This window comes from Phoenix dactylifera, chromosome 11 (genome assembly GCF_009389715.1).
Source record: "Phoenix dactylifera cultivar Barhee BC4 chromosome 11, palm_55x_up_171113_PBpolish2nd_filt_p, whole genome shotgun sequence".
NCBI classification, from domain to species: domain Eukaryota; kingdom Viridiplantae; phylum Streptophyta; class Magnoliopsida; order Arecales; family Arecaceae; genus Phoenix; species Phoenix dactylifera.
In genome coordinates, this window is record NC_052402.1 from 13,208,519 (window position 1) to 13,229,512 (window position 20,994).

General features: G+C 39.3%; 2 protein-coding genes across 3 annotated transcripts; both read left to right on the plus strand.

Moving 5' to 3' along the window:
- Nucleotides 1-241: 241 nt before the first annotated feature.
- LOC103711482 (protein KINESIN LIGHT CHAIN-RELATED 1-like) lies at nucleotides 242-5,507 on the plus strand. The gene is made up of 3 exons (XM_008797631.4): nucleotides 242-1,075; nucleotides 1,408-2,316; nucleotides 5,042-5,507. Exons 1-3 carry the CDS (start codon nucleotides 420-422, stop codon nucleotides 5,271-5,273), a joined length of 1,797 nt encoding a protein of 598 aa, XP_008795853.2. The 5' UTR covers nucleotides 242-419; the 3' UTR covers nucleotides 5,274-5,507.
- Nucleotides 5,508-9,899: 4,392 nt separating this feature from the next.
- On the plus strand, nucleotides 9,900-20,421 carry LOC103711471 (hexokinase-2-like). Of its 2 annotated transcripts, XM_008797620.4 has the most exons (9): nucleotides 9,903-10,606; nucleotides 14,797-14,947; nucleotides 15,044-15,226; nucleotides 16,651-16,725; nucleotides 16,913-17,068; nucleotides 17,341-17,439; nucleotides 17,518-17,648; nucleotides 19,542-19,623; nucleotides 19,729-20,421. In XM_008797620.4, exons 1-9 carry the CDS (start codon nucleotides 10,335-10,337, stop codon nucleotides 20,080-20,082), a joined length of 1,503 nt encoding a protein of 500 aa, XP_008795842.2. In that variant the 5' UTR covers nucleotides 9,903-10,334; the 3' UTR covers nucleotides 20,083-20,421. The 2 variants fall into 2 exon arrangements, with proteins under 2 accessions (XP_008795834.2, XP_008795842.2); XM_008797612.4 differs by having other exon boundaries at nucleotides 9,900-10,606; nucleotides 17,341-17,648.
- Nucleotides 20,422-20,994: the final 573 nt, after the last annotated feature.

Consider the following 20,994-nt stretch of genomic DNA (forward strand, 5'->3'; position numbering starts at 1 on the left):
TCCTTTCCTATTTCATTTAACGGGCAAAAAGAAAGCAAAAGAAAAAGGAAATTCGAACCCAGCGCACAAGTAAAGAACCTAAAGCTTCCAAAATCCACAAATAATTAATTAAAATAGAAATTTATATGTATCTTTTTTTATTAAGTCTCGTTCCGGTAAATTTCTTATTTTTTTTGGTAAAAAGGATAAATTTCTTAAGTTTTTTGAAATATAGAGTAGAAGTACCTTGCAAGCAAGCTTCAAGAATGGTGGCGAGTGGTAATCTCTTAACAAATAATGCGACCCGTTTCCTCTCCATCCCTTGTATGTCTTTGACGCCACCTCTGCGACTCGGTTTCTCCTATAAAAACACCCAAATCTTCGTTCCAATTCCGTGACTCTTATCGTGAAAACCTTAGATTTCCATCTCCGGCGCCGCCATGCCGGGTCTCGTCGCCCCGCCCGACACTCCACCGCTCCGGATTGCTGTCCCCAACGACGGCGACTCCCAGATCCGGCGCCCTGGCGAGGTCAGATCCCCAATGCCGAAGAAGTTTTCGACCCCGTCGCCCTCCCCGTCCTCCCGCGCGAGGCCCTCCCCGGACCGGAAGAAGCGGACCCCGGGATCGTCGTCGGCGGAGAAGCAGCGGCCACCAACGGCGGCGGACGAGGCTGCACTGGACAACCCGGATCTGGGTCCATTTTTGCTGAAACTGGCGCGGGACACGATCGCGTCTGGCGAGGGCCCAGGGAAGGCGCTGGAGTACGCGGTGCGGGCGTCGCGGGCGTTCGAGCGGTTGGGGGAAGGGGCGGCGCTGGAGCTGGCGATGAGCCTGCACGTGACGGCGGCAGTCTACTGCAGCCTGGGTCGGTACGAGGAGGCGGTGTCGGTGCTGGAGCGGGCGGTGGCGGCGGTGCCGGTGGCCGGAACGGCACCGGAGCACGCGCTGGCGGCATTCTCCGGGTACATGCAGCTCGGGGACACGCACTCGATGCTTGGAAGGTTGGATCAGTCCATCGACTGCTACACCAAGGGACTCCAGATCCAGATGGAGGAGCTCGGGGAGGGAGATCCCAGGGTGGCCGAAACTTGCCGGTGAGTGCGCCGCGGCTCTATACCTTTCTTTCCGCATATTGCACTTTTTTTTTTAACCCTCCTGCTCTGTCCTCCGGCGTGGATGGTCTCGATTGCCGTGATAGCCCTCGAAGCGAGGCGCACGTTAGCACCAAGAAAATATACTGCAGCAAATAAAACCATGTAAGGCTGCCATCAAGAACAGAGTTGCGGACTAAAGGAACCGCTCCCAACCTCGATGATCACGGATAATTAAACTGGTTCCTCAGTTCTTTGATCTCCCATCTCTCAACGCTTCCCCGGCTTTTCCCTTTTCCCCTTGGATCAGTAACTGAATTTTAAAAATTTGGCAGGTATTTGGCCGAAGCTCATGTCCAGGCAATGCAGTTTGATGAAGCGGAGAAGCTCTGCTGCAAGACACTCGACATCCACCGTGAGCATAGCCCTCCCGCCTCTCTCGAGGAGGCTGCAGACCGCCGTCTCATGGCCCTCATCTATGAGGCCAAGGGTGACTTTGATGCTGCCCTCGAGCACCTTGTTCTTGCTTCCATGGCCATGATCGCCAATGGTCAGGAGACTGAGGTTGCTGCCATTGATGTCAGCATTGGCAACACTTATCTCTCCCTCGGCCGTTTTGATGAGGCTGTCTTCTCTTATCAGAAGGCCCTTACAGTGTTCAAGTCCATCAAGGGTGACAACCACATGTCTGTCGCTTCGGTCTTTGTTCGCCTTGCCGATATCTACTACAAGATGGGCAAGTTTCGGGAGTCAAAATCCTACTGCGAGAATGCCCTCAGGATTTATGCCAAGCCTGTTCCAGGCACCAGTCCTGAGGATATTGCTGGAGGTCTGATGGAAATTTCAGCCATTTTTGAGGCGGTGAATGAGCCTGAGGAGGCATTGAAGCTGTTGCAGAAGGCACTGAAGCTGCTGGAGGATTCGCCAGGGCAGTGGAGCACTGTTGCAGGGATTGAGGCCCAGATGGGGGTGATGTATTACATGGTTGGGAGGTATGGAGAGTCTTGGAGCTCTTTCGACAGTGCTGTGGCCAAGCTGAGGGCCAGTGGTGAGAAAAAATCAGCCTTCTTTGGAATTGTGTTGAATCAGATGGGGCTGGCATGTGTGCAGCTGTTTAAGATTAATGAGGCGGCAGACTTGTTTGAGGAAGCTAGGGCAATTTTGGAGCAGGAATATGGGTCAAGCCATCCAGATACTCTTGGGGTGTATAGCAATCTAGCTGCAACATATGATGCCATAGGAAGGTAACATAACTTCTGCAGTCTGCAGTTATTCAATCCTCATATTTATTCATTCTTTTTCTAGAAGTTATATCTATGTTTCTTAATCATTACTCAGGCTTCTATATGTAGCTTGCAAGTTGATTTTTTTGTTCTGTTGCTATTTTCATGTCTTTCTCTATTTGTTCTTTAATTTTACTCTTAAGAAGTTGTTTAGTTCATTTAGCAAATGGTCTGTTGTTTTAATACATGGAAGAAATGGATGGCACATTCTTTTCAGATATAGATCCTTATTTTCTTTACAATAAATAACTAATTACTTCCCAACAATTTATGAGCTATGCATGGAAGCCCTTGGTTCGATAAAAGGAGTCTAAATTTAAGCAGTTAGGTGGTTTGTTGATTTAATATGAGTTTGAGGGCTTAGATAACATGTGTCCCATGGAAAGAATGTTAGTTTGGGAAGTCATCTTCAGAAGATTTTGGACATCCCCTTGAGTTGTAATGTGCTGATATGCCTGGATGCCCAACATTTGTAATGATTTGCGAGCTTTGACAATCTTCTACATCCTTTTAGCTTTATTCTCTCAAAATTCCTTCAAATATTTTAATGCCAGAGGCTCCAACAGCTTCCATCATTGCTCAGATTTATTTCTTTCTCTTGGTCAGAATTATCCTCTGTCATGCAGCTGGCATATTGCTAGCCAGTTCAAGTAGCCTGAAGTTATCATCTTTGGCTCTGTAAGGAGATATGATCTTCATCTTGAAGAAATACAAGAAATATCTGCTTGCTAACTCCAATAATGTCCTATGTGTGTTCTTTTTCTTTTGAGTGCTTTTTCATGACATGATGTCTGAAGGATATCTTGCTAGTTTAAAGATAAAATTGGGATTCCGAATCCTACCAATTTTCTTGTACAAGAAAGAGGAGCTCATCAAATTGCCAATACTTGTGCACTTGCATCCCCTTGTTCCTCACCAATCTATCAGATGTATCATCAAGTTGATTTTGACTTTTTGAGGTTTCTCCTAATAGCAGCATTCCATATTATTATTCTACTTAAGACCCTACTACCAAGTCCCTTCTGTGAAGCCAAGGAAAACATTTGGTCAGCAGAGTATCCAAATACAACAAGCTAGCTCTGGATGTAGATATCTTTTTGAAAATGGCACGGTACTGATTGAACTCAGTATGTAATAAAGGACCTCCTCAAACAGTATTGTCACCTAAGCTGTCAGTAATCAAACTTATCATGTTGTCCTTTGTGGTCAATTGGAAACTCATGTAGAATAAAATTCTAAGTTTGAGGAGATGGTATGTAAGCTTATATTGTAACTGAAGAAAATGCTGGCAAATCTGAAGAGAGGTGATCGTGGCAAGATGATTTTGTTTAAATTTTCTTCTGACACATGGAAAAAATTGATTTGGTTCCTTGGTTTCGTCCATTGGAGATGGTGCTATAGTTATTTTCTCATATTTGACCATATAATATAGTTCCTATCAGGGCCAGATAAATGATGTGTAGGGTTGAAATTGGATCGGATACTAGCATATTCATATCCATATTTGTTTTGTTTGATGAATACAGATACGGATGTTAGTCGGATGCAAAAATTTATATCTATATTTGTTTTAAACGGACATGTATATAAATCGGATACCAAAAATATGGATATAAATACGGATATAAATCGGATAATTAAACTTTATGACCACATATTATTAAGTGAATGATAAATCAAGTTAATAGCATATTAATGTGATCATTTATTTTTCTTAAAAGTTCATGAATATCATATAAAATTAAATAGAATTACAAATAGAATTAGATATTCAAATTCGGATTGGATAGTTATATGTTCATATCTGTATTCATTTTTACTTGACGGATATGGATACATATATGAATATTAGTTAGATGCTTAAATTTCTATCCATATCTGGATAGATTCGGATATGAAAATGATCCGGACGGATATTATCCGATCCACTTTCACCCATAGTGATGTGATCAGTCCAGCAGCATTTATTTTGGATGCATCATTTCATCTGTTGTGACCTTTATCTTCACAACAATGGTTTCAATTTATCTAACAGATTGATCAACACAAGCCAGGGTAAACAAGCTGAGCTGGTGCATGCCAGCATAACTCATGTTCAGCTAATTTTATTTCGAGCTCATCTAGAGGCGTTTGTGAATTTTCAAGATATCTGAGCTAGCTACTAGCCAAGCGTTGATCTCGCTCGAACTGTTTACTAATTGATTGTCAAATTCAAGCAGAATTTGAGCTGAACACGAGCTGCTTGTTAACAGCTCTCCCATTTGAAAGCCCTAACTGCGATGTAGCACATAAGTGTTGTCTTTCATATATTCATTGTTCTCATCAGTCTGTAGATATTGCATATATTGCATCTTTATGCTTAATAATGGAACTTATTCTTCATATTAGTGCAGGAGATTTTTGGTAGATTTACTGTTTTAGGCTTCGGTGGCATCTTAATTATGGGAATATGCATTTCTAGGATAGTGACCATTGCATCACCATTTTGATTCAGGTATTGTGATAAACATTTTCTGGCTAAACAAATCACATTTCTATAGAGTTCGAAGCTTGGAATTGTCAAGCCTATTGATGTTCCAGATGAAGCCTCTAAGCATATGAGCTGTTTAGCACAAAATATAATATGCTAATAACTCAGGATCAAAGATTTCATGTCATTCACTCTTTTGCACTTGTTTCATGGCAGGGTGGAAGATGCAATTGAAATCCTGGAATATGTACTTAAGGTGAGGGAGGAGAAACTTGGAACAGCAAACCCTGATGTTGAAGATGAGAGGAAAAGGCTCGCTGAGCTTTTAAAAGAAGCAGGTAGAGTCAGAAATAGGGAGCCAAAGTCCCTAGAAAATCTTATGGTCACTAATTCGCACAGGGTCAAGGAGGGCACAAGGAGGTGGTCTGCCCTGGGTTTCAAGACTTGATAGAGAACCGTGTAACATAAGAATACGTGTGTAAAGAGATCAAAATAGGAATTTGGTGGTTTCCTGCTGTTTGAGCTTCTACAATTTTTCCATTTTTCTTTGTTTTCTGTTTCTTGAAATGTTTTCATCTTACCTACAGTTGATTTACTGAGTATTTATGATGTGAGTGAAGCTGTCTTATAGTGGATTCTTCTATCACCGTGGTGAATAAATACTTAGGGGTTTTGTAAATCATATCCAATATTCTTTCTTGATATTATAGATAATTTTTTTTTCTTATCATTATTTACAAATCGATCAAGATAAAATTCATATTGGCCTGCCAAGATCCAGGCCAACTTTGGAGTTGGCCATGGCCCAAGTTGGGTCCAGGCCCGTGAAAGGTTGGTCTAAGCCCAACTCATACCAAGATTCGCTTTCTCATCACGTTGCGATTTGGAGAACCAGGCCTGCTTCAATTTGTTGGAGTTCTTAGCCCGGGCATTCCCAAGCACCTGAATACAAGCTTAAGCATGGCCTTCCAGGTCTGGTCCATTTAGATCCCAGGCTAAGATATCTCAATTGTTCAAAGGTCAAACAAACCCTTGTGACATTGTTTGCTACCTCGCAGTCACAAATACTTGTAAAGTAGCATGATGTATCTTGACTGAAAATAGGAAGGACCTTTGAACTACTTTCTTCTAGTTGTAGTTACCAACTTTCTTCTTGTGCTTGATTAACTAGCAAGATAGGATTAGACTGCTAGTGTTTGGAATCTTGCATGCTGTTAGACAGTTGAAACCGCTAATTTGTTCAACCTCATGGGTCCATTATGGGGCAAAAAACTGGCACTGAAGCAAGCATTCCATTGTTCATGCGATTGCTGTGCAAGATCTTTTATTTGATGAGAGAGCCGGGATGGAACTGGTTCCATATCTTGAGGCCATAAATCCTTGTCAGCTGAGCTGTTAGAAAAGGACATAGGAATCTTTTTTTGGAGCCATAAGTGTCGACTGTTCTATTATCAGCCAAAAGGACCGAATCCGCATACTGCTGGTTCAATTTTTTTTGGGAAGACTGATTTCCATGTTCCTAATTATTTGGAGATCTTTAGTTTCTTTTGTTGAGAATGCAATCCAATTTGATCTTGTTACAAGTAGCAAATGCATAAATGCTAGTCATAACCACTGAGATGTGGATTGTAAGTTTAAGATACAAATTTGAAGAATCACTTGCGTTAAATCATATGTTGGTCTCTTTGTCCATTGTAACCATCTTTGTGACTTCCTAATGTACAGAATAATTTGTATCCACCTACCTTACTCGGCATACCATATTTTGCAAATGTATATGTGAGCATTTGTTTATGCATGAATTTAGCCTTACATCGGTTATTCATCGGAGAGATATTGAGTACTTATAAAAGACTAAAGAACTCAAAAAATACCTTACGACTAGTTATTTTAGTGAGATCCTGAATTATTACAAACGGTATTAGAGCAGACCCGGTCCATAACCCATATAGATTAGGGAGCATTGTAGTACAAAATCATTGAGCCTAACAACGAGCCGATCATGATGCTTGTGATTAGATTTAAATGAATTGATCTTAGGTACTTATTCTAAATTTAAAAAAACTCAAAAATATTTTTCGGACAGTCATTTTGGACCATGCTGCAAAGAACTCGAACCTCATGGCAACAAACCATATTAGCAGCTAACTAATCCACATGAACAACATGCCATCACTATCACTGGAGTAATGGTTCCAATGCATTGAGTTGTGAATTATGAATGCACCACCACATAATTATGCCTCATATCGTTTTTATCATGCCATTTAGAAGGGGTTGGCAAAAGCTTTTGATAGATTTTCTTTTCTAGTGCACGCCATAGCCCATAGCCAGGGTTCTGGCTGCTACCTTTATTTTAGAACCAGATTCCTGAGTTAGGAAGCGTTTACATCAAAGGTTGGTCATTGCCTTTAATTGATTTGTCGAGAAGAGGATGTGGGAGGCAGACATCTAATTAAAGGCACTGCCTCCTGCTGCGACGTGAAACCATTCACGTGTCGTTCCGTTGTGACAGTCAGTCTCTTCTTTCTTTCTTCTTCTTCTCTTTTTTTCTTTTCTTTTCTTTTCTTTTTTTTTTGCTGAAAATAAAGAGGAGAAAGAGATGAAACCCGCCCGCATAGCAGCCCTCACTGGGCCCGCTTCCACCAGAAAATATTCGATGCAGGTAGACGGGATGGCCATCCTCACTCATATCCTCTCCAACTCGTGAGTTGCCCCACGTTGAGTACGTCACTCTAACGCCTCCTTAGTACCGGTGGATCATATGGCTACTTCACTGGATAAACCAGATGGAAGACATCCGATCTTCATATTTAATTAATGCCTGCGCGTTTCGAACTTGGATCACTCCGATAAAATTTTAGCTTCGTTCTAACTGTGCTACCATCTTGATGGCATCATCGCTTTCTATAGGAAGAAAAAAAATCAGGAGGGAAGCCGAGATTCCTCCCTTACGGAAGTATAGTAACGATGGTGACAGATCCCCTCCTTTTTGGACCGTTCGTCTTGTTAGTGCTTTCCACGGTGTTCTGCGTCAGTTTGGCGGTGTCACGCCTCCAGATTCCAGTCCAATGGTGCACGCACATGCACGCACGCGCGCGCGCACAATGGGAATACGGGACCATGGGAGTGATGGTGCTGCTAGAAGTGCAAGAAAGTTAGGTTGGATTTGGTGCAGTAATTTGATTACTCTTTTGGCCTAAGATTTAAATCAGTATATGATCATTGCTTAACAGATTCAAGTTGGATTGAGCTTATTTCGAGACAGGTCAAAGTTTAAGGGACTATAATTTATTTTTTTATGTCAAATTAAATCCACTTAACTTTAATCGAATCAGTATCAATATCATGAAATTTGCACTCAATTCTATTGGCGATTGTCTGTATCTAAGTTCATGTCCAATTAGTTTACTGTTATTTTGGTTGCAGCTTGGGTCGAAGGCAATTTGTGAATAATGTAGATCTGGATCATCTTGACCTACCGGTGTCCTAAAAATTATTATTATAATAAAATGAGAGCGAGAAAAGGTGCCATTGATCTGAATGGATAATATGGTGAAAATGAAGGAAGATAAGTACATATATTGCCCATGATGATTTGGATCTAGTGGCATATATATATATATATATATATTAGAATACATATCCTTTTATATATGACAATGTTTTAGGGAGAGGGAAGCGCATCTATCGAGAAATAAAGGATGCGCATTAATCAAATTCCTTAGGTAGATAATGTGCTTGATCTGTTGGGATTTAGATGGTTTAAGGTTCTAGTCTCATTGAATCTGATTAGATTGGCTTATCTGCTCAAGTATTATTAAAATTTATTTCTATTTATAATAAAAATTTAGCTATAAAAATTTCTATTTATTATAAATTCTTACATTATTATACTATATTTGAAAATTCGTTAGAAGAGAGAAGATTATATTCCATGGACCATGTAGGGCCAATATTAGTAAGGCTGGTATTAATGACGAGAGTTTATCCAAATTATCCATCTGCTATAGAGATGCAGGTATTAACGACCCTAATTATAATAACAAAAATTTCTACTTGATCATAATTAAAATTAATTACTAAACATGCAATTATTGGAGTATTTTATTATTTATAATTTATTGAATTGGTATTATTGCATTTGAAAAATAGCTTGAGAAGATGAGAAAAAAAAAATCCCATATATTGGACAAGTTATACGCTAGTTTACCAAAATATTTCATACACTGCATGCATGGTACATGGTACGAGTTTAGAGTAAGTTCATGCTAGGGTCTATGTAATTCGCAGGCATGGTGGAGATGGCCATACACCAAGCACGTCAGGTGGGGGCCACTTTGGTGATATTATTGGGTCTTGTATTTTGTGAGGTCTGTGCTTAACTAAGTTTCGAAAAGAAATGAGGATTTTAATAAATCGCTTACGTGTGGCATAACGAATTTTCAACCATATGCTTTTCATCTGAACAAGATAAACATCAAAGTTGAAAAATTATATCTTGCATCATGCTCGCCACATCAACGGTGATGCATGAGGCTCGGAGATGCACGACTAGTGTGGGGAATATCCATTGGTGGAGAATAGAATTTCTGGTCAAAGCTTGATGGTGGGCCCGTATGCTTATCTCATGATAGAAACTTGTTGGAATTATTTTATTGGAGAGGTTTGCCATAATATTCCTTATCCTTCGTCAACAACCCTAACGCTGCATCGCGAACCGTTTCTAACTTCTTTGCAACGCTCGGCTCAGCTTTTTAACCTCTTCGTGGCTACCAGATCGTCGCCACGTTCCATCTTGAAATACACGTGTCACGATCTTTAACGTGCTGACTCTGACTTCCGGAAGATCACGTGATTTCTTCATCTCGGCGTTTTGTCATATCCAATCAAAATTACCTAAACACCCATAGCGCTTTGAAGTAATTTTCCAGAAATGCAAATGGTTAGACCGCGTGATTTGTCTCGTAATTTAGTGAAACATCAAGGGCATTCTGACAAAAAAGAAAATCAAGAAAAATTTTCTTGAGTGGGGAAAACTCCGAAATCTTGGATATGCTCTTCGTTAACCTCCAAAAAACTCTCTCCCCTTCAAATCGTCCCCATCCCTTAAGAATCGGAAACCACGGTCACGAGAGCTCTTCGTCTGTGTCTCCGCCTCCCTCTCAAGTATCGCTCGATCCCCTTCTTCCTCTGAATCCCACCATCTCCATTGGATCTCAGGGTCTCCGGCGATCCCTCTCCTCTCCGATCGCCGGCGATCGGCGGCGGGAGAAGAAATTTTTTATTGAAAGAACGGAAGCAAGGATCTCCGAACCGATCTAGGGTGTCTTGTCTTCTTCCGATCAAGAAAGAACGCGCGGAGGGGAAGAAAGCAGAAGAGAAAGAATTCGAGGCCCTAGTTTCTTGGATCGAGTGGAAAGCTAGGATTTTGGTAGATCTTATTAGGAGTTAGCTTAAATTTTTCTTACTTTCTTTTGTCTTTGGGTGATTTTGGGGAGAGGCGGGCATGGGGAAGGTGGCGGTGGGAGCGGCGGTGGTGTGCGCGGCGGCGGCATGCGCGGTGGCGGCGCTGGTGGTGCGGCACAGGATGCGGAGCTCCGGGCGGTGGGCACGGGCGATGGCGATACTGAAGGACCTGGAGGAGAAGTGCGCCACGCCGATTGGGAAGCTGAGGCAGGTGGCGGATGCGATGACCGTGGAGATGCTCGCCGGCCTCGCTTCGGAGGGCGGGAGCAAGCTCAAGATGCTTATCAGCTACGTCGATAACCTCCCCACAGGGTACTGCCTATTGTTTCTTTCCCCGCCTATTCTTTTTTTCAATTACGGATGTGCATATATATCGAGTTCTATGATTGGATCCGCTCGGGCTATGACTTTGATTCTTGAGATACCCTTCCCGTTACCATTACTGTAGTTGGAAATTTGCTTTCTTTTGATATGCTTTCTTCCCTTCTTTATGTTAAAAAGATTTTTCTTTGTATCTTGTGGGTGGTTCTTTCCTCTTTCTCGTAGTTGTTTATTGCTGTACTTCAAAAATATTTCTCACGCGGATTTCTTGCGTTTTGGGTTTGTCTGTCAGAATTTACCTTTTCTATTTTGGAGTCCCTACTTTGATGATTCTTTCTTCATAGTTCTTGTTCTTCGTGAAAACGTTCTCCGGTTCTGCATCTCTTGTTTTACTCCAGGCCCAATGACCCTTGTTTTGTATGATGTTATGGGCATGAGTTCTGTGAGGATGTGGGGGAGGGTGTTATACTCCTTTTCAGTAGAAAAACAAGATGAAGAAAGTGTCTTCTCTTTATCGCAGTCAGCAACTAACATGAAGTTCTGCATGATGCATTCCCCCTCTTTTGAATAGAACAAGTTATATGACTATTTTCTGACTTCTCTATGACTATCAAATGAGCTTATTTGGTCGTCATGTCTCACTTTGCTTCTTCCCTGGTTATGGATGAGTTCAGTAACTTCAGATTATATGTCAATAGACCGGCCCAGTTCTGTTACAAGGATATATCTTGGTTGCTGGCTATAATCCAGTTTTGGCTTGTGGGACGATAGTTCTTGAGCTTTGATGTATTTTAGGATTCAGGGCATTGGGGTTGATTGTTTATTTTATTTGCTTATTTTTCCTGACCCTTGCTTTATATAATTAGCTTTATGATTAGCTCCTGGTTCGTAACACTTAATTCTTTAGGACAGTTACCAAGACATATTAATCATGACCTTTTAAGTCAGTGGCTACCTATGGAACAAAATCTTGCCAATATAGAATTTTGTTTACCGACCGTGAATCATAAATATTCTCTTGTGCAAATAGTTGCTGAGCTGGTATAACAGAACAAGTATCTGGAGTCAATTAACAGATGCAATATAGAGATAGGTAAATGGCGACACCAAAACAAAATGGTTGCACCTAAAACCTCAATATGCAAGCTCTTTAAACTATGAAGCCTCATCTTAAGTTGTCAGGTTCATGAACAATGGTTTCCAACATGTTCTCTACTTTGGATCTTGCATCATCACCTCTTCTACATCCAGTTGATAATTTATTGCAATCAGCCTTTGGTGTTTGAAGTAAATGTCCTGTGTTTGAAGTAAATGTCCCATAATGTTGTAGAAAATTTGTAATTTTATGATAGAAAGGGACATGCCGTATAACAATAGAATGATGCTTTACATGCTTTTAATATTATATTTGCAATGTTTTTCTCTGTAAAATATTTTTTTCATGTTATACAAGTGCTTTATTTTTTACATGTGTTAATGTTGATCTGGTCTTTTGGCTTATAAAGTGTTATTAGAGATTATTTAACTCCTTGAGTCAGATGGTGTGATTTTCCTCCCTTCATCTAGACTCTTCATGACTAGGATAACTTTGAGTATTAGAACCTTAGTTTCGTAATCTTAAACTTTATAATCAGCAGTATGGGTCTTCGTTCTTGACGGATGACATTCTAGTGTACAGTTCAAGTGCCCTCTACTTCAATAACAGCCATAACCATAACCATAGCCATAAAATAAAATTGAAGCCTTCAACTTTTTGGGGCTGGCTTTATGGATTCCCATTTTCCAAATCCCTATGCAGGGCTATCTCTGAGCTTATTTCAAGCTTTTCTATATCCTTTTTCATAACTTCCATTCATGTTATATTACGTTTTCAGCTTCTTTTCCTACAACATTCAACATATATAAAGTATACCTCTTTTCTAGAACTCCCTTGGATCTTCATTGTACATGTTTGTATCACCTCAATCAAACCTCCACCACTTTGTCGTTATTTTGTACTATTCTTATACTCATTTATCATTCTATTATTCCTAGTTTCACCATGCATCCATCTCAATGTAGTCATTTCTATCACATTCTAAGACATAAATATGTGGGTGTTGCTATTATATAAATTGTTTTCTTTAAGTCATGAAAATTCATCGGAGGTGATCTTCTCGTCAAGATTCTACCATAACACCTTTAACAGCTTATGCCTGATTCCAAAATAGTCTCCATACAAATGGGATAAGACTTGTTGGTTAACTCTTTGCATATAGTTTAACTTGAGCAGCATTATAATCTGACCCGAATGTGTATTTTTGCTTTATCATCTGCATATATGCCATGTTGCCATTAGTCTAGCATATCTCTGCACCAACATGATACCTGACATTCTGAGGAGATAAGTTGGCCTTCTTCAAAATTTGGAACATGGAATGGATATGAATTATATGACATGAAAGGTCGAGTAGTTGTGCATCAAGTATTTATATTGATCAACAAGTGAAGGTCTTTCCTCATTCATAAATTAGTAAGTTGGAAAAATATGAGCTAATGGTGGTCCCATGGATGATGGGCTGTTAGTCACATGTTTAGATCCAAGAGGTATGATATAGATGTATTCAGTTTGTATATTAAGTTTATTTTTTTGGTGAATTGAAGTCATGTATCTTCCTGTCAGTTAATGAAAACAAGTTATACTATGTTAAGCCTGTCACTTTGGGGCTTTGGAGAGCTTTGGATTTTTTGCGAGAAGAATTCTGTTATCTTTACCTATGTAAGAATCAGACTCTATTAAATTTGCTAGGTTGTGACATGTCATATGGTGTTGTTACTGTTAGGATCTGCATAAGGAAAGGAAAGAGTAGGGTTAGGCTGTAACATGGATAAAGAAAAAGATTTCTAATGAAGTCTTCTACTTGTTGGACTTGTAATATGACTTTCATCTTCAGAAAACAAAGAAAATAAGCAAAAAGAGAAGTCAAACATAATCTTGCAAGTAAATCCTTGTCAATGTATTAAGCTATTCTTTTAAGTGGGGACCACTTAAGTTGGGGAATAATGGCTGGAGCATGCTCTTGTCAATCCCATGTTAATCTACATGTTATAAGGAAGTACCTAGGGGAATGATTATCAGATTTATATCTCATTGTACCATGTGGGCCTCCCAAAGTTCTGTTCAATTTGTGCCTCAATTTTATGTTGTATTGGCAAGCTTTGGCTTCTCAGTTTAGTTACTTGACCCTTTGTAAGCTCCAAAGGAGGTTGATAAAAACTATAAAGATTCCGGACCTGTATCGTAGCCCAATATAATAGTACAGACATTGACTTGAACCTTATGCCCATTCAATCTAAGATGATTCTGAGAATTGTGCTTGAACCGATTATTATTGTTTCGATTTCCAGCTAGCTTACATGAGAGATTTCTCTTTAATGTTCTTCTATGTGAAGCCTATTTTTGGATCATTATTAGGAATTACCATCCTATGGTTTAAAGTGTGTTTGCTAGTATAGTCGTTGATGAGTGTTAGTTTAATATACTTACATGTGAGGCCACTACTGATTTAAGAAGAAAAGGTTGTGTATTTATCTGGTAATATAAAAATAAAGCGGATCTACATAACATTAGCATCTGGAGAGTGATTGAGATGGAATCTTCCATTTTCCTCATTTTGAATGCTTATATTTATAGCTGTTTGTACACTGATCTTCATAGCACATGAAAGCAGCTCAACAGATGACCTATAACTCGGTTTGCTACCACCTAGCTCAGGAGGATGGATAATTAATATGCCAATAATGTTAAAAATGTTGGTTTTTCATGGATGCCTTGGACTTGCTTGTTAGCTAACGTTGTTCCAAAAAAACTACTACCATGAAACTAAACATGTCGTTGGCTGAGGAGATAATGGGAGGAGGTAGGAGGATGAGGAGAGTAAACTCTAGTACAGTCTGTAGCAGAGTTGAACATTTGAGCTCACATCTGATAATTTTAGGGTCTATATATGTGTATGTGTATGTGCATGTGCATGTGTCATAAACATGCATTATTTGTTTCTTTTAGCAAATAGATTGCATTAATGATTGTTGGCCTGCATCAAACACGCCTGTACAGCATGACTAATATTATGGATGTGTTGCTAAAAATATTAGGAACCAATTTTTGTTTCATCAAGTATTTAAAAGTAGTATCATTACAGAGATGAGACAGGATTGTTTTATGCATTGGACCTTGGAGGAACCAACTTCCGTGTACTACGTGTACAATTGGGAGGAAAGGGAGGGTATGTTGTCAGGCAAGAATTTGAAGAAGTTTCCATTCCACCAAATTTGATGGTTGGAAGCTCCAGTGTAAGTGAGGGGCCTGGTGTTGTATGTTTGACTCTTCTTTATTTGGAAATATCTAAATCTGCTTCTAAGCTTGCTCAACTTCAATTATGCTTTCAGGAACTATTTGACTTCATTGCTGCAGCATTGGCAAAGTTTGTTGCTTCAGAAGGTGAAGAATTTCACCTTCCTGTGGGCAGGCAGAGAGAACTTGGTTTTACTTTCTCTTTCCCTGTGAAGCAAACATCGATCTCGTCTGGCACTCTTATTAAGTGGACAAAGGGTTTTGCCATTAATGGCACGGTAAATTCTGGTTTCTCTTTTCCTGTTTGACCTAAATGAGATTATGATTTAGCTTTGTTATGTGATGACGAACTTGAAGCTACACAAGAAAATTCTTGGATATGATGAATGTTATTGGTTGTCCATCAGGGTGTCCATGCATGGAATAGATCATTCTGTATCTTATCTACCAATTGTATTCCTGAATTTGGATTTAAGAAGTTTGTTGTTTGGTCTTTTTGGAGCTTAAGACATTTTCCTCTGGCAAAACGGAATTTCCCACATTCTTTTGACATCTTCCAACAAGTTTTTTAATCCTATTCGATATTTTTTCTGACCCTTCATGTGGATCACAGTTGTTAATGTTTCTTTATTATAGTTTCATTTGATCTCTCTTTTTTTGTACATGGCACAATCATCTTAATAGATGCGATGCAATTTCTTACGCTTCCTCAATTGTTAATATATACTCTTTGTTTTGTATTTTAGTTTTCTGGCATCAACAAGAATTATCTCATCTAAGATACGGTTAATGAGTATTATTAAGTTTTCCTCCATTATTTTTTAAAAAATAATCCTTCTCAGTTTGCCAGTTCTCTTGTAATTCAAAATTTTGTCCCAAGTGCTCCTATTATTTGCAGTTTCTTCAATGCTTATTTTTTTTTGGGGGTAGTCACTTTTCCTGATGCTTTTTCAGTTAAGTTATTTTTTCTAGCATTTTGAAAATTTAATAAACATGTTCATCAGAATTTTATTTTTTGCTATGTGTATTTTGACTTTCGAGATCTTTGCACTTGCTCTATTGCTTAACATTTCCTTGTTAGCTTTATTTATGTATTTCTAGGTTTTCCTTTTAGTTGAGATTGACATACAAGTTGCCTTTGCTTACTACATGCAGCACTGCATTTAAATGTGTTGCTTAGGATTGGTTGGGCGAGTAGGAATATATAGTTCAAAGGTGAATTTTTATGTCATGTAATGTATTTTTTATCTCTTTTACTAGATTGTAAGGCAAATTAGTTTATTGACTAATTTTTTATTTAATAATCATTGAGTGAACTATAGAATAGAAGTGATTGTCATATGCCTTCCATACAGTCACTTTTGAATAGTTAGTTTGCATTGCTATCTAAATGATCTTTCTCTTGAGCTTATTAGATATGCTCTAGTTTGATATGTGCCATCTTCTTAGTAGTGGTTTATGACAAAATTTCACACTCCATACCAGTTCTTTTTCTTTCCTTAGGGTTGCCTGAAGTTATTACAGATCAGGCCAATGAAGATTATCACTCCGTAAAGCTTAAATGTTTCATTTAGTTTGTGTAAAAGATAGCAAAGGCTCATAGAATCCCACAATCACATTGGCCAGATATCATCATTCTTGCTGAAATTCCTTGTAGACCATAATATGTTTTGATGGACCTTTTTCATTCCTCCAAAGCCAGGTTGGGGAAGATGTGGTGGCTGAGTTGACCAAGGCCATGGAAAGGCAAGGTCTTGATATGCGGGTTACAGCATTAGTAAGTTCCTTTATTCGTACTGCTTTCAAATTTAATAATGAGAAGCTTTGCATTTGAGGCATTTTTTTTCTTTTCTTTTTAGGCATTTTCAAAAAGACATAAGTATTCTTCCAATTGTTGGTTTCTTTCTTCACCTCAAAGGTGAAGATAGTGCAAATTTAGGGCAGAACTGATGGTCTTATTTTAGGTAAATGACACAATTGGCACATTGGCTGGGGGCAGATATTACGATAATGATGTGGTTGCTGCTGTCATACTGGGTACTGGAACAAATGCAGCATATGTAGAGCATGCACAAGCAATTCCTAAATGGCATGGGCTTTTACCAAAATCAGGAAAGATGGTAAGCAGAATTTCTGTTGCCTGGAACTTGTGGAACTTAAGTATGAGAGGTTGGAAACAAAATTTTGAGTAATTTTAAGCTTCTCATTAAACCAATAGCAAGAAACAATCTCTTTTGCCTCTTATTAATGGGCAGGACATGTTATGTTATCAAACATGAGTGAGGCTCTTTTTTTTTTTTTTTTGAGGTGAAGGGAGGTTGAAACCACCAGGCTTCTATTAAAATAAAAGAGAAGTATTTACAGAGAGTGAGGCATTTTTCTTGTCCTGTAGGTTATCAACATGGAATGGGGAAATTTCAGGTCATCTCATCTTCCGATAACAGAATACGATCAAGCATTAGATGTTGAAAGTTTGAATCCTGGTGAACAGGTGATTTCTTCGTCCACTTCTTTGAGTACAAAAAATTGGTTGTTCAGATTTATATGTACCTTATTTTTTTATTCCCAGATCTTTGAGAAGTTAATTTCCGGAATGTACTTGGGAGAAATTGTACGAAGAGTCCTGTTGAGAATGGCTGAAGAAGCTGCCTTGTTTGGAGACAGTGTTCCACCAAATCTTGAAGTTCAATTTATACTGCGGTATGCTTTTAGTTGTCAATGACCACTGTTAGAATACTGTTCTATTTTGCATAACATCTTTTAAGCAAGTTGTGTTGATTACCACTGTCAATTAGATTATAACTGAATGCATCTTTAGTCATTAACCATCAGTTTCAGAGTACTTAACATCCGTTATCAAATAACCATGATTGCTTCATGTAGGTAGTTCATCATTTCACTCAGTAAGGATACATGCTAGCATAAAATTCTTGAATGGTTTGCTCTCCTTGGGTCATTTAAGTCAATTGTTGCTCCAATTGATAAAGCCTAGCATGATTGTTTTGCTAAAATATCTTCAGAAAGTCTCACATCTCAGTTGCTGTAGAGAATTGGGTTAGACTGGCTGCAATTGTTGGGTTGATGGAATCTATCATCCGCATGATAGTCTTTGAATTATTAATCAACCATTCTCCAGCCTCCTTCGGATGACTTTGTATCACTGTTGACCCATCAATCGTTCCTGAGAGCATTCTCCCCATAATTCCAAAAAATGGAAAACCCACAAACTATAAATTTTGCCATCTAGCTTGACTGAAATTGAAGGCGATGGATCTTGTGATGAAGATGAAGTGATCTGCAACAGAAGAAACCTGAAATATTCAAGAACTAAAGTACGCTTCTTGACAACCTAGATTCAGCCAAGAGATGTTAATCAGCCATATAAACAAATCCGTGCATATGTATCATCGCACCAAACTTCAGAAATATTAAAAATCTGATGTGGTAACCATAAGAAGCTTGTAAATACCACCCATCAAAAAACGCCCACCACCCAAACCTCAAAGAAGAGACCAGATCTGGCACTTCTATTGTAAATCCTTGTCTCCAAAAGCTGGGCCCCTCCAACGATCTTCAAGGGAGCCCCTCCACAAGGCACGGAGCAAAGGCAAGCGTATTTTCGAGAACTATACCAAATCTAGCCTTCAAACCAGCTGGGCCCTCCAAAGACTTGAAAGTGAAGTCATTAGTGGGACCTTTAAGAGAAGAAGTTGATCGCAAGTTGCAGGATTTGACTCTGATACGATCTAAAATATAATAAGGGTTGAGTAGCAAGACACAAAATGTTTTGAAGAAGCTAGGGTAAAAGCCCCGTCCTTATATTCTCATTATATATACATGGTCCATTTACAATAATGCCCTTAACAATAATATATGAACACGACATAGTTTTATGCTCTATATTTTACAAGCAGGATGTTTCCCACATTATTGGATTAGAGACTTTACACAAATATTGTGATGCGTGCAGGCCATAATGGTTGGGTCGGAATCCTTCCTATCCATGAAAATGCCTTCACCACCAGTAGATTGTGACCTGCCACCTTTAAAGAATTTTTATGTTTTTTCCTCATTAGTTTATGACTCTTGTTTAGTATGTTAATATCTAGCATCTTCACGAAAGTCCCACATTTGGTACATATTGCCTATTGAGGACGCTAAAGGTAGTAATAGTAGTTTGAGGTTTTGTTCTTGAATATAGAATTGAAAGCTGAGATGGATACATATTGCCAAGTTAGAAATTTGTATACGTGCCATGCTGTGGCATGTTTGGTTTTGGAAGAGGGCATGGTAACCATTGCACTGTCAGTCTGATCCTGCCTCTAAAAGAAACAGTTAAAAATTTGTTTGTGTAGTCTGAACTGAAAGTTGGTGCATATGGTAATTGTACGTGCGCAGTTTTTTAGTCATTTATTGACTTTCAGAGGGAACCCTTTGGTTGGTATTTGCTTCTCCTTTCCCTGTAATTCTGACAATATCTTTTATTGTGATTTAGCGGACATTTATTGGTATTTGCTTCTCCTTTCCCTACATTTATGTCAGATGTTACAGTATTGGCTTATCATAAACAAAATTGGGACTTGATATGTGCAGGACTCCAGACATGTCAGCCATGCATCATGACACATCATCCGATCTCAGAGTTGTTGGGACTAAACTAAAGGATATTTTAGGGGTATGTTACCTTTCCTTTTTTTCTATAATCTAAATTCCTCCTGACAGAAGTCATCAGAATGTGGCTGTTCTTTTTACAAAATCTTTGTTTTTCTTTTAATTTCAGATCTCTAATACCTCTTTGAAAACAAGAAAGCTGGTTGTCAAGGTCTGTGATATCATTGCCAGTCGTGGGGCCCGTCTCGCTGCTGCTGGAATACTGGGCGTCTTGAAGAAGCAGGACCGTGATAATGCAGCAAGGGATGGAAGTGACATGCAGAGGACAGTGATTGCTATGGACGGTGGGCTTTATGAACATTACACTAGATTTAGAAATTGTTTGGAAACCACACTCAGAGAGATGCTCGGAGAAGAGGCCGCGCCGTCTATTGTCATCAAGCTTGCCAGTGACGGATCAGGCATTGGAGCAGCTCTCCTCGCTGCATCTCACTCTCAGTATCTTGAGCTTGAAGAATCCTGAAGGGTCTTGATACAAACCTAGGCAGTCTATGGTTTCTTTTTGTCGCTCCTCATTTCTGTGAAGCAATGCTTAATTTAACACCCCTGCGGCAGTATATGGTAGCGTAGAGAAAACCAGGAGAAATCTTGCAAGTGTATAAATTCTGGGTCTGGCAGTCAGTGTGCGGATGATGCTGCTCCAGACCTGCCATTCTTTCTTTCCCTTCCTGCGAAGTGGCGGAACGGTCAACCTTCTTTTATCTATTTTTCAGTTTTTTACTAGTTTTGTTTTCTGGGTTTCTCCTGACAGTTTAACAATAAAAGAGGGGAATTAATGAAGTCTTTTTTTTCTTGGAGTGGATATCATGCCTTCTATGCAGCTGTTGCACCTTGTTTAAGAAGCCCTATGTAGAGAGTAGGCAAACTCTCTTTTATTACCAGATGATGCTTTATTGTGTTCTGCGAACTAGCTGCACCTGTATGTGTTCGAAGTCATCTTCGACAGATCTATACCAAGAAATGGTCAATCTCCAAGAGATGAGAATGCTGAAATAATAGGCTATTCTCTCAGATGACTGAAAATTCAGGGTTTATGCATGTTTAGTAGTGGAGGGTTGCTTGGCTGGACCGCAGCCTTCCTATGAGAAGATTCTGGAGTACTTTCATTGTTTAGATGTTGTTTAAGGGTCTATTGTTTTAGCATTCCTCTTAAACAAAAGGCAGGGCACCTGAGAAAGAGAAGTACCATTACTAACTACCCTTCTACTAATGCAGAAATGACAGTAATACAGAGTGTTTTAACTGGTAGATTTGAATGACGTCTTTCCTTTTATCTGATTCTGTATCAGCCAGAGCTGCTTTTATGGGTTCGTAATGATTCTACCACTGCATGCGGCTTGGTCCATGAGGTCTTATACAAATTAGAAAAAACCTG